Consider the following 27,343-nt stretch of genomic DNA (forward strand, 5'->3'; position numbering starts at 1 on the left):
TGCAGCAAGTGGGAATGGCCATAGGGTTACTATATTCAAGTTCCCCAATAGAGGACACTGCCGGAGGGGAAGGGGGATACAGCTGGGGAGTATTGGAGGGGTGTGTGTGTACTGAGAGGGGTATTTGGGGGTGCTGGAAGGGGTACCTGCAGCCTCATTCTCAAGGTGGGGGACAGTGTTGTGATCCCTGGCACAGTGACAGGTGCAGGCTCGGGACAGTGCAAACCCATCAGTCAGTGTCTCTCTGCAGGCCTCTCTCCCTCCCCAGGATGGGGCTCCAGGGCCACGCCCTGTCACCCCTCCCAGCCAGGCTCTGGGGCCACGCAACAGAGCAGGTGGCCTGAATGAGAGGTGCCTGGCAGTTCTGCTTATGGCAGCAAACCCTCCAGCCGCCCTGGGAGCCACCACCTCTCGGGACTGGCCCCTTCTCCTCCTCTGCCCACCGCCTGGCAGCTCTGCTTTGCCTTCTGCCCACCAGGGGCGCTGAGCCATCGCTGGCTGCCACTCCGCCAATGTATACAGTTTGGGGGAGGGCAACACCCCCCCATTCACCCTCACCAACTCCGCCCATGGCAGACCACACAGGACTGTGTCATGGCTCACTGTCTGGGAACTCCTAGCACAAACTGTATACATTAGGGCACAAACCCTAAACTGATTGTGAGTTCTACACTGAGATTTCACCAACCAAGTAACAAACGAACTCCTCAAGCACTATAGCAGCCTAAGCATGGAGTCACAGACCGTCCTTTGGTACTTTGGTCTCTTGCCACCCAGGCAAACTTGCCTTTGTGACAGATGGTCCCTTACACCAAAAATCACAACACTATTCAGGTTACTCCCAGTCCCAAAGGACCAGTCACTTACCTTTGGTGTGAGTTTTAAGGTGCAATTGACCTAGGGTAACGTATAGCCAATCCTATAATAAACTAAAGATTTATTAACTAAGAAAAAAATAAGAGCTATTTACAAGGTTGAAGCAGGTAAACACACACACACAAATGAGTTACAGTGTTTGGTTTCAAAAGTTAACAAAAACTGCTATGATGTGCAAGCTTTTTATGTCCTCTAAAGCTAATCCAAGCCAAGCAGCTTGGGGATCCCTTGCTTGTGCTTAGAAAATTTGCCCTCTCCAAATTCCAAGCAGCATAGTGATACACTTCTTTCTGGTCGGGGATTTTTATTCCATTCCCCCAGAGTTCAAACTTATGGGACAAGTGTTTGTGCCTGTCTCCTCTTCATGGGTGTGGGGAGGCAATCAACAAAGTCTTTGTCCTTTGATGTTTCATAGTGCCTCATTTGGTTTCAATGGGCCTTCTTGTGTACAAGACCAGTACTTTACATTAATAAATTCTTCTTTCCTATTTGGGGAGTTACACAGTTACAGACGTTTACAATGCAAACACTCACCATAATTTTATACCATGGGATATAGATGTTATGAGATCAATTCATGGAGCATCCTACAAGCATTTCATCAAGTCTAAACACTAAACACATTCTTATAAATATGGCCCCACCAAATTCACCGTCCATTTTAGTAAATTTCACGATCATAGGATTTTAAAAATCTTAAATTTCAGTTTCAGATATTTAAATCTAAAATTTCAGTGTTGTAATCATGTGGGTCCCAACCCAAAAGGGAATCGGGTGCGGGGGGGCACAAGGCTGTTGTAGGGGATTGCAGTATTGCTACCCTTACTTCTGCGTTGCTGGCAATGGCACCACTGCCATCAGAGCTGGGCTCCCAGCCAGCAGCCGTGGAGCTTCCTGCAGCCAGGGGAGGTTCCTGGAGGTGGGTCTGACCCAGTCCCAGGAGCAGCCTATGCAAGGGAAGAGGAAGTCCCATCATTCCCCAGCCCGGCCGGGACTAGCAGCTGGAGCCTGGCACATGGTAGGAGCCCCCAGCCCTGCCCCTCCCTGGCTCCGGGCCCAGAGCTCAGGGGCTAAAGCGGCCTTGGGCTGTGTGCAAATGAGTGTGTGGGGGTGACCATGGTGCTTCCCTGACCATGGCGCCCTGGGCGGTCACCCACCCATAAGGCCAGCTCTGCCCCCCCCAAAGTCATGACCCCCCCCCCATACCAGGCCAACTTCTCTTCCGCACTGCTGCTGCTGGTGGTGCTGTCTTCAGAGCTGGGAGCCCAACCAGCAGCCACCGCTCTCTGGCCACCCAGCTCTGAAGGCAGCGCAGAAGTAAGGGTGAGAAAACTGCGACCCGCCTCCACTAGCCAGATTTCATGGGGAAGACCAGATTTCACAGTCCATGATGCATTTTTCATGGTCGTAAATTTTGTATGGCCCTACTTATAAACTTAAAATCTATTTTAACAATGCTAATACGGAGATGAGCCAGACTGGTTTCCAGCTACGCATCTGGCAGTGTTCAGTGAGGCCTAGAGGCCTTGGCATGAGCTGGCACCTAGTCTGCCAGAGTCACAGCACACACACGCAAAAGGAATCCTATCTGGAAGAGTACCTCATCAGACCAGAAGCACTGCCTCCTAGGAAAGGGGGACATTTTGGTCAGATCTAGGAGGCGTGTCCAGGAGTGGGACCCCACTGTTTTAGGCACCGTAAAAACAGACTAGAGAACAGTTCTTTCCTTGCAGAGCTTACAATCTGAGCTTACAAAAAAGATGAGACACAAAACTGATAACCCATCGTCAGAAGCCCAGAACTACTAACTTACAATCCCTCCCAATTTCCCCCTCAAACAAACCACCCTTCTCACTCCCTTTCCCTGAGTCTAGCTACCAAAGCCAAGATCCTTTGCTACCATTGCTCAGAGTTCTCTTCCCATCTTCCCTGCCCCCACAGCAGAACAGTGAGCCTCACTGTGGGAAGAAATAGGAAGTTTTTTTCTCCCCATTTTGTTTTTCAGAAACCTGTGAGGGGTGTGCTCAAGACCACTTCCCCTCCCAATGGAGGGGCCAGGGTCCATGCTCACCCCTAGGGGCAGGGGCCCACATGGCCTGGTCTCTGGCAGCAGCTCAGAGCCATTTTCCCTCTCCAGGGAGGGGAAACACTGAATTTCGCAATTCTGAAGGGGGGGGGGGGGGAATGTGGGCATAACTCTTATTTTTTACCTCTATATTCCCTCTTTGGTATGACATAGTCCTAATTGAATACATTTCTGAAATGAACCCTTATTTAAAGCACTAGCAGATATACTTAGTAGAATTCAAATGGTGGTAATATTCATGACTTGTATTTTCAGTATAATTTTTTTTGTTATTTTAAATTTAATGAAAAATGAATATTGTTTAAAGTTAATTATATATTGTGGCCCATGAAATCTGGCAATGTCCCTTTAAGGAAGCCTTTCAAAAAGACTGAGTCCTCTTATGCAAGAGTATTTTTAAGCTATCATGTTTAGGTTTATTCTAAAGTTAGAATCAAGCAATTTTAAATGTTCACTTTCCCCAAGTTTACAGATGATACATGATGCATCCTCAGTTAACAGGTTTCAGATTTATTCTCAACTCACTTGAAACAAAAACTAAGCCATATGCTCATTCAAACAGTTATGTCTGAGGATATTTAAATCCCAAATGCTTCACAAAACAAGTAACCAGAACACAGAGAATAAAGACATACAGAGTATACTGATGTGTAATTACATTTATGAATTTTAGAATTTTACCACTACAAAATTGTCATACAGGCATTGAAAGTTGTTACATCAGTGGTTAGAAAACATTTTTTTAATCCTTGCTCTGTGACTCTAGTATTATATCTAATTGTAAAATTCACAGGCGTGGATAGAGACATGGTAATGTTAGCTGCTGAGGTTGTTTTCAAAGCACTGTCTCTATGTTTTTCACACTACTTCCTCTGAAGAAGGAAGTCTAAATACAGACAGAAGTATTGCATCTAGAGTTTATTACTGCTAATGTTTGTCATCCCTTCTGATCAGTTTGTAGAACACATGCGAACAGGTGAACCATATTACATATTCCATATTACAGATAATTCCTCCTAGGTATTAAAGCTAACATTGCCCATTTTAAATTTGTTCTTAACACTAAAGAAAATATCTATAGAAGTCAGCAGTTCTCTCAGTAGATAGATATTGACCTCTTACAAGCTACAGAAAGTGTACATGTGGGCTAGGAGTGCTCAAGTCTTCCTTTCTTCAGATCTGATCTATCCTGAAAAATTAACATCAACACAAATGAAGTTTTTAAACTGAGTTTAGCATTAAAGTTACCATTAATTTTGCATGTAAATACACATTTGCTTACATTAAATTCCAAAAAAGTAAACTGACTAAAAGAGTCATACTGAACAATGAAATATATTAACTTGCAACACCCACTGAGAGCAAGTCCCTAAGTTTAATTAGGGATGGGGAGAAAAAGGGAGAAGTACATAGTTCTAAACTAATCAACAAATTAATGTTGTACTTTATTTTCTCTTAAGGAGCCCCAAATAAAGTCCTATAAAACCACTCCAAGATTATTTCTCACAAAAGCTAAGAGATCTGTATTGAACAAGATCTTCTTTTTAAAGACTAATAAACATCCCCACAGTTCAAGGTTTAATTACATTCTTGGCTTATAACAGCACGTATTCATCACCTTCTCTGTTTGCTTGGTCACTTTTCGTACTTATCCTTTGTGTGCCGGCTCCTGTTCCGGTACCTAGGAGGAGAATAGCTGACTCTTCTTCTGGCCTGAAAGCTGGGTGTGTAAGGATAAGTTCTATGTTTCTTTGGTTTTTCTTCTTTCCTGCTCTCACTTGGCTCAGGCGGTTTACTGTCCTCCTCCTGTTCGTGTTCTTCGTCTTGCTCTTTTTGGGAGGGTAACGTGTTCTTAATAGTATTAATAAGAAATCTTTTATTTGTACCTGCAAGAGGGCACTTCATCCTGTAAAGACATTTCAAAGTAATCATAAAACAACATCTTAACACAAATATAAAAGTTCCACATGAGAATTCCCCACAATTTTTAGAAAGATTCAAGTTTGTGGTTTTGGCTTTCCTTGCATGCCACCTAGTGTAAACTCTGAGTACAGGAAAAGACATTCAGGATGTTCCCATTCCCCTTTTCTCATAGTCTTAAGGTTGGAAACAGAATGGTTGTGTTACTTTAATAAGGAGGAAATACAGATTAGAGAAAAAAGATGTGGAGACTGAAGCTTATGTTACATTCTATATATGTGGACTTGCATAGTTCATATTAGAAATTATTTGTCAATGCTTAAATTATCTGATTTTTTAATAATAATATATCCCAAGTCTGAGGGGAAAGGGCTGCAAGATCATGTTTTACACATTCAGTGTAGTTTATTTAATGAATTGAGAAATTTAGAAAGTAAAAGGCATTTTTGCATTAGGAACATCAAGCAGTTATAGCAATAAAATAGATAGGCTATTGAAGTGTTTAACTTAGATTTGGGAAATGTCTTTCAAAAGAAATGTTTATTTTTCAAAAAACCCAAGATATCAATCCCCTTTTTTCCCTTTTATGTTTATAATCTTACCAATTTTTCTTTTTATCAGCTAGTTTTATTAACTAAATATTTTGCACTTATTTCATTCCTCTCGCTAGGATTAACTCTTTACAATCTTTTATTCCCTACATGTGTCATCTACTAACACATGCACTGAATAAAACTGAGATTGTTCAGTATCTGATTTAGATTTTTTTTTTCTGCTGTAAAAGTTTCTGAGATTTGTTTTACCCTTGTGAGTTGCACTGACATTTTTCTCTTTCTTTGTTTAGAGTTCACGCGCAGGTTGAAAACCTTCAAACATTTCTCTACAAGTTGATTCAGTAGATGGCACTCTGTCCTCTAATTGTCAATGAATGACCCAGAATCATGTTAGGGACCACAGTGCTGTTGGAGGCAGAATGTTTTGTATGAAATATAAGAAATACATCCTGATCATTTGCGGTCATTCAGAGCCTATGCCTATTTCTGGGAAATTAGGGCTACTAAACCCCACTGTACAGGGGAGATTATTACTGTGCAGCTCCAGTCTGTACATCTAGCATCCTCCCTTAATTTCAACTGGATACAGTATTCATTCTTGTCCCACAGGAATTTGCATAGCACTGCTAAACAGTTATCAAGCTTCACTCCAATGGTGGTTTCATTTCTGTATTTAAAGAAATGATTTATATAGAATACATGATGATATGTGGTGATATAAATGTTTGATTGGCAAGAGTTATGGATAATTACTCTTGAAGTAAAGCCTCAAGGGAATTATGCAGGTCATTCCAGAAGAGTTCCAATGAAAGAGTTATGCCACAACATCTATTTTCTGTGATTTACAGAATAGATCATTTTAGCTGCATGTAAATCTGGGATCTTTCAGCCGCACAAGTCCAGATGAATGAGAAAATGGAGTACAAATAACTTCTAAGAAGTTATTTAAAATAGCTATTCTATAAATCAGGGTAGAAAGATTTAGACATTAAGGATCCGATTTTGAAAGGCATTTAGGAGTTGTGGTGCTTGATGTTGCAACGCCTAACTGATTTAGTAACCTGAATCTCATTTTTGAAAGGGATTTAGGCACCTAGGAACCTGAATTCCTATGGGATTTAGGTTCTTAAATGCCTAAATCACTTTTGGAAATGAGATTTAGGCTCCTAAATCAGTTAGGCATTGCAAGGCCAAGCACTGCAATGCCTAAATACCTTAAAAAAACCTGGGATTCATTGTTTAAGTGACTGGAAAGGTAGGATTACTAGTTTTCCAGTATGATAGGGCTTCCATTTCAAACTCCTAACACTCAGGGAATGTTTTGACAGATATGCTGGGACACAAGATAAATTCAGAAGTACTGAATAACACAGAACAGTAAGCATTTGCTTTGTTGTGTGAACCATACTTCTGTCCTGACTGAATGGCTTCCCAATGCAGGTGGGAATGAGGACCAAGATCAGACATGTTCAAAGAGATTTGGATTGAGTTAACCAACCTTCCTGAGAGAATGGTGAATAAGCCAAAGGACAGAAAGAGAAGTAAACAAAGAACAAGTTTGGGCAGATAATATACGTTTTCAAGAGTGGGAGTGGGGTGGTTGTCTGTTTTCCTTTACAAAGAGCCTGTCTTTGGTATAAAACAGCCAGACAGCTTCTGGAAAGACAAAACTTTATGGAAGCATTCGCACAGACTGGAAGGACAAGTTACAATAGCTGACAAGGCTAGGCCTGAATGATCAAGCTCAGAATTTTTTCCAACATGTCGGAAAACTTACCACCAGCTTTAAACCTTTGTGCCTTACGCTTCTTAAACTATTAGGGCAGCTTTTTGCAGCCTGTGCCCAGATGAAAACTTTAAATGCTTTGCATGTGTCTGTTTGCGCTAGCTTTTTATTATTATTTTTAAGCAAATGTACTGTTTTAGCACTGATGTGCATGGCACAATACGAGGCAAGACAGTCCCTGCCTTTATAAAACAATCTCCTTAAATGAATAGCATCTTGTTTAACTGTTTGTTTTTGATGGTATAGTGGCTGCCTGCACAACATTGAGAATGAAGGGAACAGTCCTCTGTGGAGGAAAACTGATGGTGAAACAGGAGTCATGGGCTGGGGTCTGTGCTGGCATGAAGTGAGCCCTCAGAGCTTAGCAGCAGAGGGAAAAAAATAACTCATTACAGTGAGATATCAATCTTTAGGTTTTAGTGATCTAGGAGTAAATGGAGCAAATCATCATCTTCAAGACAGTATTCCCTGCTCTTTCTTAATCCAGTCCAGGCTCCTGCCATGCTAAGATACCGAAGAGAGGGAGAATAAAAGCATTTGATGTACATACTTTTTACTTTTTAAAATGGTGGTAGTTTGAATATGAACAGTTTGGACTGCTCAAGTAGGACAGAAAAGATGGACTAGTGGGCAGTATGCATGGGAAATGGTCAGATGTGCAAATTTAAGGTAGTTTATTCCCTAGTTACACAAATAAAGGGATTTTTTCCATTTCATCAGCAGATGTTGGTACATTTATTATACTCTCACGTGGTGGCGATATCCATATTACATTCTAACTTTGACCACATCACCTGCAATCTCCCTCATGTATTGCGATATTCTAAACCTCTGCTTCAAACAGTCTCAAATTTTTCATGTCTCCTTATCTCCCTCAAAAATGCAACTCTCCATCTCCCCAAAATTACATTGGAGGCTGACAGTAATATTCAGTCCTGGACCAGTATCTTTCCTGGTCTGGATACCTTATGACAATGCTGCAAAACTAGAGATGGAAGTATTATTCCATCTCTAGAAAGGAAATGGAAAGAAATGATTCTTCTAGCACCAGAAAGTTTCAAGACCACTGGATACTATAGTCAAGACATTTTTATGTCTACAAATAGCTATTTTAGCTTAATTTTAAGAAGGCATTGTAAATGTCAGTGTTATTTTTCCTCCCCTTCTATACTGAGTGTGTAACTAAACTGGACTCCTAACTAAGGATTATGGCTTTCTGGATGAAAGGAAATAATAAATAATTCCAGGATCACTTCAAAAGTATTTTTATAAAGATGTGTAGCATGTACACAGTTGTATTGTGAAAAATAAAGTTTGGGAGTGACCTGTATTACTCACTGGTGGACTTCACCAAGTGTGAGCAATGGTGGGAAAATTTTAGAATGTTTCTTTAGGGTAGACAAGCCTTGTGAGGCAAGAGCCCTCGCCTCACTAAGGGCTAGTCTACACTGGCAGCGCTAAAGCACTGCCGCGACAGCACTTTAATGCGTCTTGTGTGGTTGCAGCACAGTGCTGGGAGAGAGCTCTCCCAGCGCTCTAAAAAAAAACCCACCTCAACAAGGGGCGTAGCTCCCAGCGCTGGGGCAGTGTTTACACTGGCGCTTTACAGCACCGCAACTTGCTGTGCTATGGGGTGTTTTTACACACCCCTGAGCGAGAAAGTTGCAGCGCTGTTAACTGCCAATGTAGACAAGCCCTTAGTAAAATGTACACTTTTAGCCCTTGCCTTATTGAAGGTCTGATCCACAGAAGTCGATGGAAATCGTGTCTTTGACTTCAAATGATGCAGGATGGCAAATATGCATTTTCTACAAGACAGAGCATTTTACTGCTGACTAGCAAACAGTTCCACAGAATGGAATTTGTGCTTATTGTTTTTCATTTAAAAAAACCATAGGAGCTTAAAAATATTAAAAAACATTAAAGTTTCAAAGTGAAGTATGCATAAAGCACGGGTTCTATGGTACGTGGGGTAACGTATGTGAACATATAATAAAGTGTGCCTGATTTACAGTCCATTACACCACTTTTACTCCACAATATCAATGTGATTGTATGTTTTTAAAAGTATTGTGTTTTTAAAAACATATTCTGTATGTTCCCAGAGTCTAAAATAAATGCATATTTTATATATCTAAAAATAAGTTACCTTAAACACAAGATGATAGCTTCATAATAGGAACAAAAATCATGCCTCTGGTCTTGTGGGTTTAAGTCAAAAGCGTAATGGCATTTTAATATTTGTAGTCCAACTGTTACACATCCTAATAAGCAACGAGCCACCTTCCTTTTCAAACTAATATCTGCCAAACAACTGCAGATGAATAGTAGCACTGCATTCCAGAGCATGGTGGTACTTCCTGTTTGTAAAACTGATTAAGACACTGGGCCAGGACAGTCTAATCACTTTGGGTATGTCTACACTACAGGATTAATCCGAATTTATATAATTCGAATTTAGGAAACCGATTTTATAAATTCGAATGTATTCGGCCACACTAGGCACCATTAATTCGGTGGTGTGCGTCCAAGCTACCGTAGTAGCATCGATTTCCAGAGCGTTGCATTGTGGGTAGCCAATAATATCTAATTGCCAATAACATCGAATTGCGGCCACACTAACCTTAATTCGGATTAACAATACCGATTTTGACGCTACTCCTCTCGTCGAGGAGGAGTACAGAAATCGAATTAAAGGGCTCTTTAATTCGAATTAAATGGCTTCGTTGTGTGGACGGGTCAAGCGTTAATTCGAATTAAAGCAGCTAAATCCGAATTAAAGTCGTAGTGTAGACCAGGCCTTTGACTTAGCAACAGGCACCCTGTGTATTGCATTTCTATGTGGAGCATAGGAACACTCATTCACTGCAACTGTAGGCTTGAACTTAGAGAGGAGAAATAGGATAGGGACAAGCAGCAATCAAAACAAACAACAACAACAGGAATGATCTCAAAGCATTCCTGTTTTAGCCCCAAGTTTGGTATCCTACAATGTTTCTGACTAAGGATTTCTATTTAGTATTAAATAGAAAATAGCGTATAGACACAGAACAGGAATTATTTAAGGTTGCGCTAAGAGTATAGTTAGAAGTACAGACATGAAATGATCTTTTTCTTCTTTCTGCCCCTTCCCCAACTGTTCTCTTGTAACACATCCAGCGGTACAGATTTGCTCAAAACTAAGGGTTTGTCTACACAGAGTTTTCATACCTCTTTGACTATGATCTGTCTACACTACAGGCGTTCTAGCAACAGAGCTACGACACTGTAGCTCTAGTGTAGGGACAGACTATAGTGACGGAAGGTTTTTCTGTCACTGTAGGAACTCCACCTCCCTGAGCGAAGGTAGCTAGGTGAAGAGAAGCATTCTTCCATTGATCTAGCCGAGTCTACAGTGCATCTACAGTGCTCAAGGGTGTGGATTTTTCATACCCCTGAGCGCCGTAGCTATGTTGATGTAAGTTTTAAGTTTAAACCAGGCCTACAATGGTTTAGAAACAGATGTAGTTAAATTGGTACAACCCCATACTGGGGATACAGTTAGAATCACCTTTATACCAATATAACTGCATCCCCACTAGAGGGTTGCACCGCATTACTATTTTAGTCTAAAAATCACACTTCTAACCAAAATAGTTAAATTGATATAAATCCCTGTGAGTACACCAGGTCTAAGACAAGGGGTATGTCTACACTTAAAATGCTATAGCAGCAAAGCTGCAGCTGCATCGTTGTATCGCTTCAGTGTAGACACTACCTATGCTGATAGGAGGGGTTCTCCCACCAGTGAACGAAATTCACTGCCTCAAGAGGCAGTAGCTAGGTCAACAGACGAGTCAAGAATTCTTCTGTTGGCCTAGCAGTGTCTACACCAGGGGTTAGGTCGGCATAGCTACATCTCTCAGGGTTGAGGTTTTTCACACCCAACTGACATTGCTATGCAGATGTAACTTTTAAGTCTAGACCAGGGGTTGGCAACCTTTCAGAAGTGGTGTGCCGAGTCTTCATTTATTCATTCTAATTTAAGGTTTCGCGTGCCAGTAATACATTTTAACATTTTTAGAAGGTCTCTTTCTAGAAGTCTATAATATATAACTAAACTATTGTTGTATGTAAAGTAAATAAGGTTTTTAAAATGTTTAAGAAGCTTCATTTAAAATTAAATTAAAATACAGAGTCCCCTGGACCGGTGGCCAGGACCCGGGCAGTGTGAGTGCCACTGAAAATCAGCTCACATGCCACCTTTGGCACGCGTGCCATAGGTTGCCTACCCCTGGTCTAGACAAACCTATGTGAAAAGACTGATCCTTTTAAGCAAGTTACCACTGTACTTTAACCCATTTGCAGCTACTTTAAAAACAAATCACATGAGAAGCCTACTGGCGGTGTGGTCATACCATTACTTAAGGTGTATAGCTTCCATTTGCGAGAGTCAGGGCTGTCTTGTCTAAAAACGGATTTAAACCGGTTAGAAACTGGTCTCACTAAACTGGTGCAATCTGCATGTGTGAACAGTCTTAAATTTGTTTAAGAGTTCCTGATATCAAAGACATCAAAACCAATTTGAGACAGATGAACCATGCCTCTGATCAAATCACTGAATTTATTGTATTACAATACTATGTGCAGGTACACTTTGAAGGAATAACTATGAAAATTAAAATACTGCTTTTTATTCCAAAATAATGCTATTAATAGTTGTCATAATGCATACTAAAAGTATCAACAATTTTAGCTTTCTTTCCATTAAAATTAATTGGAGGACAATTAAAATCCCCTGGATTTTATTTAAGATTACATTAAAAATCTTGAGCAAAAAAAATCACCTTCCAAAAGTGTATTTTACTTTGAGTTTATAGACTGTTGTAGTTTAAACAGAAATTTACTGAAAAAGGACAATTTATATTAAAAATATTTGTCGTAAAGTTTGTTATGACATTAGTATTTTTAATCTTAAAAAAAAAAAAAAAAAAATCCAACCCGAGTACAAATATGAACATTTAATGGCCAACATGCAACTACATCTATGTTGAAACTAACTATCAAATATGTACCAGGCTCATAAATATCTTGATTGAAATTTGATACGGTGACCATTGTGATAAGAACTTGCCACTACAAAAAGTGCCACTTGTACTCCAACTGGTATATGCTGTAAATACTTGGTACGGCAATCTTCACTCAGGCAGAAATTTCTTCAATTTCTACCCTAGTCAGCGGAGTTAAAGTTTTTGCATCTCCTGTTATCATGTTTGGAGAAATCTATTTGTAAAGTCAATAAAATAAATGTTTTAATGTTATGCTATTAAAAACTAAAAGTTGGAGATGAAAGCTCTGCCATATGTTAAGTGTAAAGTTTATATGGTTTAATTTTTTGATACTGCTTAGTGTCATTTATTTTTCATTCCATCTATATTTAAAGGTACGGTAAATTTTTTCATTCAATTTGTATCGGAACTTACCAACCCATAGCTCCCATTGTTTCAGCTCTGGTTTTCCCACGCTTTGCCTCTTTAAGAAGCTCTTCTACTGCCTTTCTAGATATGAAAAGGGAAAAAAAAAATATTAAAAACAGATTTATAGACCATTTAAGAAAAAAACTGAACTCTTGGAAGTACAGAAAAGTTGGCTCATATGTTGAAGTGACAATGCCACCAATCTGTGTAAGGTAGCGATTCAAATGGAAGAGGTCGCAACTAGTCATCATTTTCCTTTCATTGTCATAGTCCAAATCTTTACCCAACAAGACAAAAAACAGAAAAGCAACAGTAGCAACAAAATGCATCACTTTACATCTACTCACATTAAAAGCCACCAGTCATTAAAGAAACTGAAGACACATCACTTACATTATTTATTTCAAAATTTAGAGTAAACAACAAGTTTTACTACTCTACAAATACAGTCTGCTCTAGGACATAACACTGGAAAACAATAGTGCTTATCACCAACTTATGAAGTACCCCGTTTAGCAACTTCTCTCAGTGGTCTCATCTATTCTAAGGACTGGTCTATACCTAAAACTTAGGTCAATCTTGCTACATCACTCAGGGCTGTGAAATTTCACAAACCAAACCCCCTACTGTAGGCACAGCTAGGTCGACAGAAGAATTCTTCCTTCAACCTAGTTACCACCTTTCAAAAAGGTGGATTACCTACATCGATGAAAAAAACCCTTGGTTTGCTTTCCTGTCCTGCACATGAAGTGCAAGTTGTTGGCTGTGCTGGAGGAAACGATTCTTGGATTGGAGGTGCAAGTTGAGATGTTACTGAGAATCAGAGATGCTGAGGAGATCATATACTGCAAGAGTTGGGAAACACCATTACCCCAGGTTCTGGGAAGAATAGAGCTGGCCACAAAGGAACTGGAGAGAGAGAGTCAGAATGAAGGCCTGGCAGTTCGTAACCACCACAGGCAAGAGGTCATGGTGGCATTCTACATGGCTGTAGACAGAGAAGAATAGGCAGGCTATGGCCACCAGAGAGAAGGAACCAGGAGGAATTCCACACAGCTAGAAGTTTCAAATCAATACCAGGTCCTCAACATGGAAACTATGCAAGATACCTCTCATGATCCAGCAGGCCCAATAGAACAGAGAGATGTACAGGGGAGACAAGTAGATGCCAGCTTGGCCCAACCTGTAAGAAAATCAAGCTTGCCCGCAAAGAGCTTTCTAACGATCCAAGGAAGACAAAATATCCTTAATGGAGAGTCAATACTCAGAAGACTCAAAAGAACATCCCGAAAGGGTCAGGAAGACAACAGGACAGTGTGCTGCCTTCCTGGAGCCAAGACACAAGATGTCAAGAATAATAGGTAGGCAAGGATCCATAAGTGATGATTCATATTGGCATTAATTAATCTCACTGGTAATAGAAGACTAGAGGGAATTCCGAAGTATGCTGAGGAGGAAGACTGTCCAAGAGATCTTCTCTGAGATCCTTCCTGTCCCACGAAAAAAGGAAGACAGAAACGAACCACTAGTTACATGGTGTCTTTGGGTTTTGTGGAACATTGGTCCACCTTCTGTGAGGAGAAGGGACTGTATAGTTTGATGGCCTCAACGTCAGTAGAAGGGGAACCAATTTCTTCAGGAACAGGATGGGTAGAGTAGTCAGGAAGGTGTTAAACTAATATCAAAAGGGGAGAGTAAAAAGAGGGAAGATATGAGCAATCAGCACAAAATCGAGATATTCAGAACAAAATTAATCAAGGAACCAAAGAACGTAAAAAGAAGAAATTCTTTAATTGCCTCTACAACAATGTTAGGAGCCTGGGTAACAAACAAGGAATTGGAATTGCTCATTTATGAGAATAAATTCAATCTAGGTGGTATTACTGAAATGTGGTGGGATGACTTACATTATTGGAATGTGAAAAAAAAGCAATGGTTATAACCTATTTAGGAAGGATCGAGTGGGCAAAAGATGAGGGGGAGCAGCACTCTGTGTCAAATATGCATTACCTCTTTCTAAGTCACTAATAACTCGGAAAAAAATTATCTTGAATGATTATGGATCAGGGTCCTAACCAATAAAGCAAAAGATGGGGTATTAGTGTCTGCTACAGACTACGAAATCACACTAGGGAACAGGCTGACTGCCTCCTTATTCACCTATCTATAATGTGTAGGGAAAAAAACCTGTGAGATCATGGGGGACTTCAATTTGAATGACACGTGGCGATCTTATGCTGCTGGTACTAGAACATCCTGGGAATTTCTAAATACTACATATGATAATTTTCTAACTCGGATGTTGCATCCAACACAGGGGAATTCTATATTAGACCTCAACTTGACAGATAAAGAGGGACTGATCACTAAACTAAAAATTAATGGGAGCTTAGGTACAAGTGATCATGACTTGATCACATTTATAATGTGCAAATAAAATAAAGTCCAGAGCAGGAATACATATATTTGGTATTTGAATAGGGCTAGTTCCACAAAGCTGAAACAATTATAAATCAAATCATCTGGAAGGAAGACCATAATAAAAAATGTGACTGCTAATGGGGAGTTGTTTAAGAACACCTTACTAGATGCCCCAAAAGTCACAATGCCACAATCGAGAAAGAAGGCCGTACTGGTTAAAAAAACAACCTGGTTTAGAGGGGATGTGAAGGCAACTCTAAAAAATAAAATATATATAACAAATGGATGAAAGGGGAAGTTGATAGTAATGAATATACATCAGAAGTTAGGAACTGTAGAAAATAGATAAGAGAAGCAAATGGACACAAGGAGAAATCTATGGCCAGCAGTGCTAAGGACAGTAAGTTTTAAAAATATATTAGAAACAAAAAGAATCCTGAAAATGGTATTGGTCCAGTACTAGATGGAAATGATAGAATTATCAATAATAATGCAGAAAAGACAGAAGTGCATTCAATAAATATTTCTGTTCTGTATTTGGGGGGAAAAAAACAGATGAAATAGTCTCATCATATGGTGCTAACATACTTCCAATTCCACTAGTCTCTCCAGATGATGTTAAATAGAAGCTTCTAAAGTTAGACATTTAAATTAGCAGATCCACATAATTTGCATCCAATAGTTTTACAAGAACTGGCAGAGGAGCTTGCTGGACCATTAATGTTGATTTTCATTAAGTATTGGAGCACTGGGGAAGTTCCAGAAGACTGGAAGAAAACTAGTGTTGTGCCAATTTTTAAAAAGGGTAAGTGGGATGACTGGGGTAATTATGGCCATATCAGCCTGACATTGATTCTAGGCAAGATAATGGAGCGGCTGGTACAGGACTGAATTAATAAAGAATTAAAGGAGGGTGGGAAAGTGTCCAACTACAGAGAAAGAAAGGCAGGCCTCCCTAGAAATGTTCAGGAGAGGATTGCAGAGTACCTCCATGAAAGTTTCATCAAGATCTCTCAGGAAGATTCAAGGGACATCCCTGCATACGTAAATAAACTGCACCACATCCCTCCCACCCCCCACCTAGCTATGGAGAGGAACAAAAAGCAGATACCAACTCTACCTCTCTTGGTTGTACTACTACCTCTTCTAGCACAAGTAAAGTAATGACAAAAGTCAAAAGATGTGTTCTGCTACTTTGGGGGTGCCAACCCTGTTCTTGAAAATTTATCTACACACTTACATGAGATCCCTTGCCCCCACCATGCTTTACTGGCAGGACTGTGGAGGAGTCAAAAACAGATCCTGGCTCACTGCACAGCTGGATCCACAGGTCGCCTGTCCCCCATACACCTCTTCCTCATCCACCATCTCCTCCTCCCTTTCTCACTGTACACAGAAGGGGCTTGTGATTTGGGCTCCAAGGAGGTATCCACGGGGCTGCTGGGGGTGGTGCTGGGGTCTCCACTGAGCACAGCATGCAGCTCTTTGTAAAAATAGCAGGTCTGCAGCTTGGCACCGGATCATTTGTTGGCCCCCCAGCCTTCTGGTATGCCTGCTGCAGCTCCTTATCATTCATGTGGCACTACTGCTGGTCCCTGTCATAGCCTTTTTCCAAGTTAGAATATATGCCAGAGTGTGGCTACATTGTGGCTTAGAATGCACCAAAAATGTGGTTTCCCAAGATTAAAGATGTTTCTGCTCACTTCCATCCAGCTATCACAGAAACATTTTACCACATTATAATCATTTCCACCAAGCAACTCTGACATGAAATTCCCTAGCCAGGTCTTCAGAATCAGTCACTAGTATTTATTTATTTATTAAGTATTTCGTGCTCTTTGGCTACATGATACACTGAGAAAAAAAAATCCCGCCAAAAAAGGATTATGATCTATGTCAGAGACACAAATATGCTGGTGGAGCAAAATGTCTATTTTTTAAAAACTGCAGGTATTTAAATATATATACACACATCACTATTTTCGTTGGAGATTTATTATTGAAAGGCTTTGCAGAAGCAGTGTGGTTTGAGGATTTAAGTATAGGATAACTGATTGGTGCCCCAGAAGAGGGAGATTCTTGTGTCAGACCTCCCACCTGTTGACTTCATAAGTAGAGCACTGTTATAAAGTTCTATACAACACCCCAGCTTCCGGGGTACAATCATCAGTTTGACTTTACCAATACTTTGTTCCTCAATAGTTTGGGGCTAGTTTTTTAAGTAAGTGCACAGTTGTGTGTCTAGTTTACACATGCAATTACCATGATTGTTCATGAAAATTGGGTATTTGCATATGGAAATTGCCATTTGTTTCTAATGCTCATATGCATAAGCAAATACTCAATTTGCAAACAGTTACAACAACTCTATGTGCAAGTCAGGACATGCAATTGTGCATGCACTTTTGTAAATCAATCCCACAGTGTTTCCCATTATCTTTCGTGTTGTGCTAATGTCACCCTTTTCCATACTATTTCTGTAACATTAACAGAGGGCTATCTTGTGATCCATCTCACTAACAGTCTCAATAACATTTATTTAAGTAAAATTCAGGTTTTACATACTGAATATTGAAATGAGTGGTGTGCCCACCCCCTTTTTTTTTTTTTTGCTTTTCAACTCCTAAAATCTAAATAGAAAACTAAATAGCCTTTTCAAATGCCTCAGAAGAGAACTTCCAAATTTCCTCTTTTGAGAGTGCCATTTCCACACTCTACCTTGAGAGAGTGATGATAAACTATTTAAAATTGTGGAAGAAGGCAAGTTTGAGAGAATTAAAAAAAATCTGCATCTAGTTTGATAAACTATGTATCATGAGAGAACATAATGCATTTGGAGATATCTAGGATACCAAACCTTCAAAAGACAGGATTGTAATAGAAAAACAAAAAGTCTAAGTGTTGACTTTCATCACAGCATTCCGCAAAAATTCTTTGTAATTCTGTTCTTTGAAAGATCTGTGTCAAAGGTACATTAAAAGTCAGTGAACCTCATGTTATTTTATGATTTAATCATACTTGAAAGAATTAAGTGTGTCTGAAACAATATACTTTTACAATAATATAAACTAGTTACAATTTTCTTAGAAACACTACAAATCAATTAAGTGAAGCTAATAGAACTGGATTATATGAAAACTAACATACACAAAATACAGGCATTTTGATTTGTATGTATCTATAAATGATATTGCAACTCAGACTGACTTGACACCCATCCCAGCAGTCTGTCATTGGTCTGTCTCTTCCTGGCTAATTAGAGTCTTTATATCCATAATAATCCTCTTTTAGTACACTAATTTTTGTTGCTGTGCCTTCAGAAAGCCCTCCTGACTCACAAGGACTATGAAAAGTCAATTGAAGAGAGTGGTATAAAACACTTAAGAGTATCTTCCATGTAACGTATTTCCATATGCTGAATTTATACATACCAGTAAATCAGCCAAAGGCTTCACAATTGTGCAAATAAGGTTCTATATTTGCTTTTAAAAGGACTCTCGGGACTCAGCACTCCTAGCTGTCTCCAGTTATAAAGCTTGGGTACAATACAAACATTCTTGCAACTGCAATACCAGCTAAAGGAAGGGAATGACTAGCACACAACTGTCAAAACCTCCACACGAGGAGAAGAGCCCAAAGCACGTAGGGAGCTATAATTAATAAAACTGAGGCATGGTCTGATCCCAAAGGAATACCACACAGGAATGCCACAACTGGTAACACTGGCATCATTTATAACATTTATAACATGAGCAGCAAATGGCATCCAAAACCTGCATAGTTTTGAACGACTGGAAGAAGACCAAAATAATTATAATAGATTGGTCTGTTGGTGAGATAAGTTTGGTGAGAACAAGGGGTTCTTTTCCTTGCAGGAAAGGATGGTCCCTAGGGGTCTGCTTATATTCCTGAATGATAATAATTTTGCTGCATATTTTAAGTGATGATCAAAGAATACATTGTGTAAAAATTCTCTAACCTAAATTTATATTGTATACAAAGATAAAAAGGAAGTTAAGTCTGTAAAGTCAAGCCAAACAACATACATTTCCCTAACCTCATTCTTGGAAAGGGATGGCTCAATTTTGCTGAAAATCATCTAATATGAAAAGTTTTAGACCGAATGGTTAAGTTCAACTAAGATATAAGCAACAGAAAACAGGTTCTTATGATAGAAAGCGTTAGGTAATTTTAATTCTAACCATCTCTGCTAGCTTCAACTATAATAGCACCTTTCATCTGCCAGGATCCTAAAGTACATTATGAACTATACAGGCAATGGAGACATGGTGGGTGAGGTAATATCTTTTACTGGACCAACTTTGATTCGTGAGAACGACAAGCTTTCGAGCTACACAGAGCTCTTCTTCAGGTCTGGGAAATGGACTCAGAGTGTCACAGCTAAATACAAGGTGGAACAGATTCTTTAGCATAAAGAGTTCACACATATTTCAAGGGACCATTCAAGGTAAAGTCACTCACCTTGTCTCTCTAATATGCTGTGACCAACCCAGCTATAACAACACTGCATATACAGGTAATACTCAAACAGGAATTGCTTCGCAACTATAATGCAACCATTTACAGGGTGGGCACAATCAGGTACCAAAATCAGTACAACATCTTGCAAAACTAGAGATGGCTCATTTTATCAAAGAACATAGAGACTAACATCTCTTAAAAAAATTCCCTGGGAACAATGACTTGACCAGGATCATTAGAGACTCATCTGAAAGACTGTTATAGCCAATTAGTTCATTTTATCATCCATTTATCATTTATGGATCGATTTCATATATAATCAATGTATGCTAAACAGATTTAAACTGTAGGATTATAGAATTAAAGATTAAGTATTTAAGAGTGATGAGTGGGTATTAGTAAAGCATGGCTGAAACACAAGGCCAACAGGATGAGACCTGTAAGATTTTAGCATAGCCAGACTAGGCCATAGGTTCCCAAACTGGGGTTCAAGAACCCCTGGGGGTTCACAAAATGTTACAGGGGGTTCTCGGAAAAAAATTCCCTAATGGCGGATAGAGCTGTCCCTAGGGACCCCGGGCAGCATGGGGCCAGCAGCCCGGAGCCCCTGGACTTCCAAGAGTTAAGAGGATCAAAGCAAGCGTATCTATCACACTGAGGAGATTTAAACTTCAAGACTCCTTATAAGAAATGGAAAGAGAGGTGGATATTTTTTGCTGTTTTTAAAATTAAATAGGCAACTAGTATTGTTTTTAAAATTATTATGACGAACAAGTTTAAGCTTTGTTGTAACATGCGTTGTTTGTCTGGACTGCTCAAGACCTGAATGCTTGTGTAGGAGGAACTCTGAGTTGGCTTCTTAAATACCTTCATGCTGTTTCACATCTGATACTCTTTGATGAAACATAGGAGCCTTGTCTTATAACCAGCTTATTCAAAGTGATACAAGCTATGAAAGTGATATCTTGGAAGAGTGTTGCCATTTTCATAATGTAATAAAAATACTGTAATGATAAATAAGAACATAAGAATGGCCCTACTGGGTCAGACCAAGGGTCCATCTAGCCCGGTATCCTGACTTCTGACAGTGGCCAGTGCCAGGTGCCCAAGAGGGAATGAACAGAACAGGTAATCATCAAGTGATCCATCCCCTTTCGCTCATTCCCAGCTTCTGGCAACAGAGGCTAGGGACACTTAATAATAATTAGTGTGTAATAAGCATGTCATAAAAACAAATTTTATATTTCCAAGATCACTGCTTTTATAATTTATACTCAGGTAAACGAGAAAATCCCTGGAAATATTCATTTTTAGGAGGGGGTTCACGAGACTTGACATTTTAGTGAAAGGGGTTCACAGGTTGTTAAAGTTTGGGAACCATTGCCATAGGCTTAAGAAAGCTTGACATGAGTGGGTGACCTAGGAATAACCCTATGCCAGCAAGGTCACAAGGTTACTGCATAAGAAGCGCCAATAGGTGAGGTTATGGAAAAATTTATTGCAATAGGCAGCAATGTATTGTAAGACCTTTGAATGTCTATCTTGATCACAGGGTACATGTCATGCGTAGATGCTAAGGAGAATAAGAGGAACTACAAACAACCTATGAAAAATGGGGCACCCAATCAATATTCATGGGGTATGGAAGTTCAGATAAGGGAAAAAAGGTTGACACCTGCATGTGTGTGCATAAGGTGTTAGGTGTGGTCAGAACTACAATATAAAAGAGAGTACCCTGGTTGGGTAAGAGTGGGAAGACCCCAGCAGGAACTGTCCCTCTACTGATGATCATCTTTTAAGAGGTCCAGCAGACCCTAGAATAGCTTTCAGGATGTGAGTATGACTGTGACACTGCACCCCATATTCTTCAGTGATATTCTTATGATATGATTATGGCATAATTATGATGCATTTTATGCAAATATGTCATGAAAGATGTCAATTAAAAGGTTAAGATTTGCTGAATCTGATTATCCTATTTGCATGCATGTATCATTTTTGTATCTGAAGTTATAAAGGTTGACTACATATCTGTATTTCAAATGTAGTTACACCTGGGTAACGCCCACTAGACTTTCAGTCTAGATAGTGGGTGGGGAAGGGCCTATTCAGGGCAATGGGCCATTAGAAAGAACAGTAGGCCTTAGGAGAAGCTTATCTCCCACCTGGGGAGCCTTCCTGAGAACGCTCCAAACAACCTGTAAATAATGGCTGCTATGACTCTACAAGGACATGGGACCAGGCCACAGGATGCTGGCCTCCATCTTGGGATGTCAGTATTTTTCCCACAGACTGGTCTGGAAACCAAGCTTTAGAACAAATGGTTCCCGCCATATGCAGAAGCTATAAGGCAGGGAGTGACATCATCTGTGGTTCTTCACTCCCCGCACAAGAAGACTCCTGGAAACACCTCAGGAACAAAGACTGAACTGGGGAAAATGCTGGACCCAGGCTAAAGGGATGTCTAGCCTGTGAATGAAACACCTGGGCATTCCAAGCTATAAAGCAAGTGCAGCTTGCCCCTTAAGAATCTGAAGCCTGCTTGCATCATCTCTTAGGGTGAGAATCTGCTAATTCATATCCAATCTATTTAGTATTAGGGAAGCCTAGGTAACAAAATGGAGGAATTGGAGCTCCTGGTCTGAGAAATGAAACCGGATATCGTAGGAATAACCGAAACGTGGTGGAACGGTAGTCATGACTGGAGTACAGGTATGGAAGGGTGTGTGCTGTTTAGGAATGACCGGAACAAGGGCAAAGGTGGGGGAGTAGCATTGTATGTCAATAATGAGGTAAACTGCAAAGAAATAATAAGTGATGGAATGGATAAGACAGAGTCTGTCTGGGCAATACTCACATTGGGTAAAAAAACTACTAGAGCCTCCCCTGGGATAGTGCTTGGGGTGTGCTATAGACCGCCGGGATCTACCCTGGATATGGACAGAGAACTCTTTAATGTTTTTAGGGAAGTAAATACTAATAGGAACTGTGTAATCATGGGAGACTTTAACTTCCCGGATATAGATTGGGGAACAAACGCTAGTAACAATAATAGGGCTCAGATTTTCCTAGACGTGATAGCTGATGAATTCCTTCATCAAGTAGTTGCTGAACCGACGAGGGGGGATGCCATTTTAGATTTGGTTTTGGTGAGTAGTGAGGACCTCGTTGAGGAAATGGTTGTAGGGGACAACCTTGGCTCGAGTGATCATGAGCTAATTCAGTTTAAACTAAATGGAAGGATTAACAGAATTAAATCAGAAACTAGGGTTTACGATTTCAAAAGGGCTAACTTTAATAAATTAAGGCAACTAATTAGGGAAGTGGATTGGACTAACATATTTATGGATCTAAAGGCGGAAGGCGCCTGGGATTATTTCAAGTTGAAGTTGCAGGAGCTGTCGGAGGCCTGTATCCCGAGAAAGGGAAAACGGTTCGTAGGCAGGAGATTTAGACCGAGCTGGATGAACGAGCATCTCAGAGGGGTGATTAAGAAAAAACAGAAAGCATACAAAGAGTGGAAGAGGGGAGGGATCAGCAAAGAAACCTACCTTATCGAGGTCAGAGCATGTAGAGATGGAGTGAGTAAGGCCAAAAGCCTTGCGAGGGGAATTAAAACCAATAGTAAGAGGTTTTATAGCCATATAAATAGGAAGAAAACAAAGAAAGAAGTGGGACCACTGAAGACTGTAGAAGGAGTGGAGATTAAGGATAATCTAGGCATGGCACAATGTCTAAACGAATATTTTGCATTGGTCTTTAATAAGGCTAATGAAGGGTTTAGGAATAGAGGCAGCATGACAGAGGGGAATAAAGGAGGGGGGGTTGACATTACCGTATCCGAGGTAGAAGCCAAACTCGAACAGCTTAACGGGACTAAATCGGGCGGACCGGATGATCTTCATCCAAGAATATTAAAGGAACTGGCGCGAGAAATTGCAAGCCCGTTAGCAATTATTTTTAATGAATCTGTAAACTCGGGGGTGGTACCGTTGGACTGGAGAATAGCTAATGTGGTTCCTATTTTCAAGAAGGGGAAAAAAAGTGACCCGGGTAACTACAGGCCTGTTAGTTTAACATCTGTAATATGCAAGGTCTTGGAAAAAATTTTGAAGGAGAAAGTAGTTAAGGACCTTGAGGTCAATGGCAATTGGGACAAATTACAACATGGTTTTACGAAAGGCAGATTGTGCCAAACCAACCTGATCTCCTTCTTTGAGAAAGTAACAGATTTTTTAGATAAAGGAAATGCGGTAGATCTAATATATCTCAATTTCAGTAAAGGGTTTGATACGGTACCGCATGAGGAATTATTGGTTAAATTGGAAAAGATGGGGATCGATATGAAAATCCAGAGGTGGATAAAGAACTGGTTAAAGGGGAGACTGCAGCGGGTCGTACTGAAAGGAGAACTGTCAGGTTGGAGGGAGGTTACCAGTGGAGTTCCTCAAGGTTCGGTTTTGGGTCCGATTTTATTTAATCTATTTATTACTGACCTCGGAACCGAATGTAGAAGTGGGCTGATAAAGTTTGCGGATGACACAAAGTTGGGAGGTACTGCCAATTCGGAGAAGGATCGGGATATCCTGCAGGGAGACTTGGATGACCTTGTAAACTAGAGTAATAGTAATAGGATGAAATTTAATAGTGAGAAGTGTAAGGTGATGCATTTAGGGATGACTAACAAGAATTTTAGTTATATGCTGGGGATGCATCGGTTGGAAGTAACGGAGGAGGAGAAGGACCTCGGAGTCCTGGTTGATCGCAGGATGACTATGAGTCGGCAATGTGACGTGGCCGTGAAAAAAGCTAATGCGGTCTTGGGATGCATTAGGCGAGGTATTTCTAGTAGGGATAAGGAGGTGCTGCTTCCGCTATACAAGGCACTGGTGAGACCTCATTTGGAGTACTGTGTGCAGTTCTGGTCTCCCATGTTTAAAAAGGATGAATTCAAACTGGAACGGGTGAAGGGCCACTAGGATGATCCGAGGAATGGAAAACCTGTCGTATGAAGGGCCACTAGGATGATCCGAGGAATGGAAAACCTGTCATATGAAAGGAGACTCGAGGAGCTCGGTTTGTTTACCCTAACCAAAAGGAGGCTGAGGGGGGATATGATTGCTCTCTTTAAATATATCAGAGGGATAAATACCAGGGAGGGAGAGGAATTATTTCAGCTCAGTACTAATGCGGACACGAGAACAAATGGATATAAACTGGCCGTCGGGAAGTTTAGGCTTGAAATTAGACGACGGTTTCTAACCGTCAGAGGGGTGAAGTTCTGGAACAGCCTTCCGAGGGAAACAGTGGGGGCGAAAGACCTCTCTGGCTTTAAGATTAAGCTTGATAAGTTTATGGAGGGGATGGTTTGATGGGATAACGTGATTTTAGACAATAGGTCAATAACGTGCCATCACTGGTAATTAGTATCAATGGTCAATGTGGGTCTGGCTGGAGAATCTTGCCCGCATGCTCAGGGTTCTGCTGATCGCCATATTTGGGGTCGGGAAGGAATTTTCCTCCAGGGTAGATTGGCAGAGGCCCTGGAGGTTTTTCGCCTTCCTCCGCAGCATGGGGCAGGGGTCGCTTGCTGGAGGATTCTCTGCGACTTGAAGTCTTTAAATCATGATTTGGGGACTTTAACTGGTGAGTCAAGGGAGAGAATTATTCCAGGAGTGGGTGGGTCAGCTTTTGTGGCCTGCATCATGCGGGAGGTCAGACTAGATGATCATAATGGTCCCTTCTGACCTTAAAGTCTATGAGTCTATGAGTCTATTAAGCTTAGTTTGCATTTTTTGTTTATTTGCTAGGTAATCTGCTTTGATCTGTTTGCTATCACTTAAAATCTATCTTTTGTAGTTAATAAACTTGTTTCTGCTTTATCTAAACCAGTAAGTTGGAGTGTAGTGTATGGGAATCATAGCTCTAGGGGCAAATGCTGTTGCATATTCCTCTCCACATTAAGGGAGGTGGTGAACTTTATGAGCTTATGCTGTGCAGTTCCCTGTCCAGCACAAGACAGTATAATTTTGGGTTTATACTCCAAAGGGGGTGCATGCCTGGGGAGCTGGGAGTTACCTTGGCTGTAGCCTTCTTATGCAGGCGCTGGTCAGATAGCCTGCATGTAACTGCAGCTGGGTGTGTCCCTACCTGTATGAATGCTGGTGAAACTGCAGGCTGCAGGGCTTTGCAGCTTGTCGCAGCAGAACAGTGTGAGAAGGAGCCCCAGCTGGTGGGTCAGGGGGCTCAGTGGTACCTCAGTTCCAGGTGGCACCCCAGAGGGGAACCCGTCACAATGACTACAGTTATAATTATTGCGTAGGTTTTCATAGGATTTCTATATGCATAGTATAGTAGAAAGAGAGCCTGAGACATAAGGCCTGGTATAAGAAGCCTGAGGCCTGAACTAAAGTAGTGGGTCAAGTCCTGCTAATATAAAGCAAAGTTAGCAAAAGTCAGGCTGTGAGCAGACGTCAGGCTCTGCCTGCGTGCAGGCTCACAGAACCTGGCAAGAACAGGGCTGGTATTGCGAAAACACATACATTCCTAACAAGTACTAGGCACAGGACACCCATGCAAGCACATTCCAGAAGGGTGGTACCAGAACACCCCAATACAGAATTATGGTGTAAACACACTCCCCGAAGATGACACAAGGACACACTGACCCCCTCTTAAAGATAAGGTCATGATGACAGTGTGATGGATAGAGATGTTTTGACTGAATCAACATATACATGGTAAAGGGTGATAACTAGCCACGTCAGAGGGGCAGTAACTAGCCATGTCAGAGGGGCAATACGTAACTTATTATAAAAAGGAATTTCAGAGGGAGTGTCTTTGGCCAGCCTAGGGGGAAACGGAAAGTTCCGCCATTCACTGAGCTGTGTCCATTGTCACGGGCACGAATACATTAAATGTACTTGTAGCACGTATAGGACATAATATCATGCCTCGTCGACAATAAATCTGGCCAAGTGCCTTCGCTACTGAAACGGGTCTGTGGTTTTATTGGGCAGTTCGATCGAGGTCTGCTGTGTCCGCTATCTGCGCAGAGCTGGGACAGCACACTGACACAACACTCACATGCCGCCAGCATTTGACAACACACGGGTAATTGTAACTTTATTTATTGCTTTAATAAAACTTGTAGTACAGATAAGACTTTGTACTTGTGATTGTGTTTATATGGTCATTATGCTTGGATATTGTGTGTTCCTGGAGCCTCCAAATTTGAGAAAAGATCCAGAAGCAATGTCACTATTTTGAGCTTGCAGCTGTAGCAATCAGAGCCCAACCCATGGCGGTGTAATGCAACATCACAAAATTCACTGTAAATAAAATAAAAGGCTATGCTGTGGTGCTCAGATACTATGTCCCCTAGAACCAGATGGAGCATTGATTCAGTAATGACAGAGAGAATCATGTCACTGAATATTCAAGACCACTTCCTGCAGCATTAAATACATTCAAGAACTGACTAGACTCTACCCTGTTTTGCTCTGAAGAGCAGAGCTCAAGATGATAGTGCTACTGATACCATAAGTGCCATTCTATTATGCATGAATTTAATTAGAAATGAAGCTAGTTGTTTTTTGAACACATCTGAGGATCCTAACATCTATTTTTACAACTTGTCCAAGCTTTGGCACAGGACAAAGATGCCAGTCCTAGAGTCAGCAAGAAGAGGTACATACATAAGGGACATTATTAACAATGGACACCCTGGATGTAACATGAAAAAATTAAATGGATATATACA

General features: G+C 40.7%; 1 protein-coding gene across 1 annotated transcript in view; it reads right to left on the reverse strand.

The window, feature by feature from the left end:
• Positions 1-3,606: 3,606 nt before the first annotated feature.
• POLR1D (RNA polymerase I and III subunit D) overlaps positions 3,607-27,343 on the reverse strand; it is a 28,834-nt gene continuing 5,097 nt past the window's right edge. Inside the window, exons 2-4 of the mRNA XM_065404283.1 lie at positions 12,685-12,759; positions 4,581-4,868; positions 3,607-4,151 (exon numbers count right to left, since the gene is read on the reverse strand). Coding sequence (XP_065260355.1) covers positions 4,598-4,868; positions 12,685-12,759 — 346 coding nt within the window. The 3' untranslated portion in view covers positions 3,607-4,151; positions 4,581-4,597. The remainder of the gene's footprint in view (positions 4,152-4,580; positions 4,869-12,684; positions 12,760-27,343) is intronic.

This window comes from Emys orbicularis, chromosome 1 (assembly GCF_028017835.1).
Source record: "Emys orbicularis isolate rEmyOrb1 chromosome 1, rEmyOrb1.hap1, whole genome shotgun sequence".
Classification (NCBI taxonomy): domain Eukaryota; kingdom Metazoa; phylum Chordata; order Testudines; family Emydidae; genus Emys; species Emys orbicularis.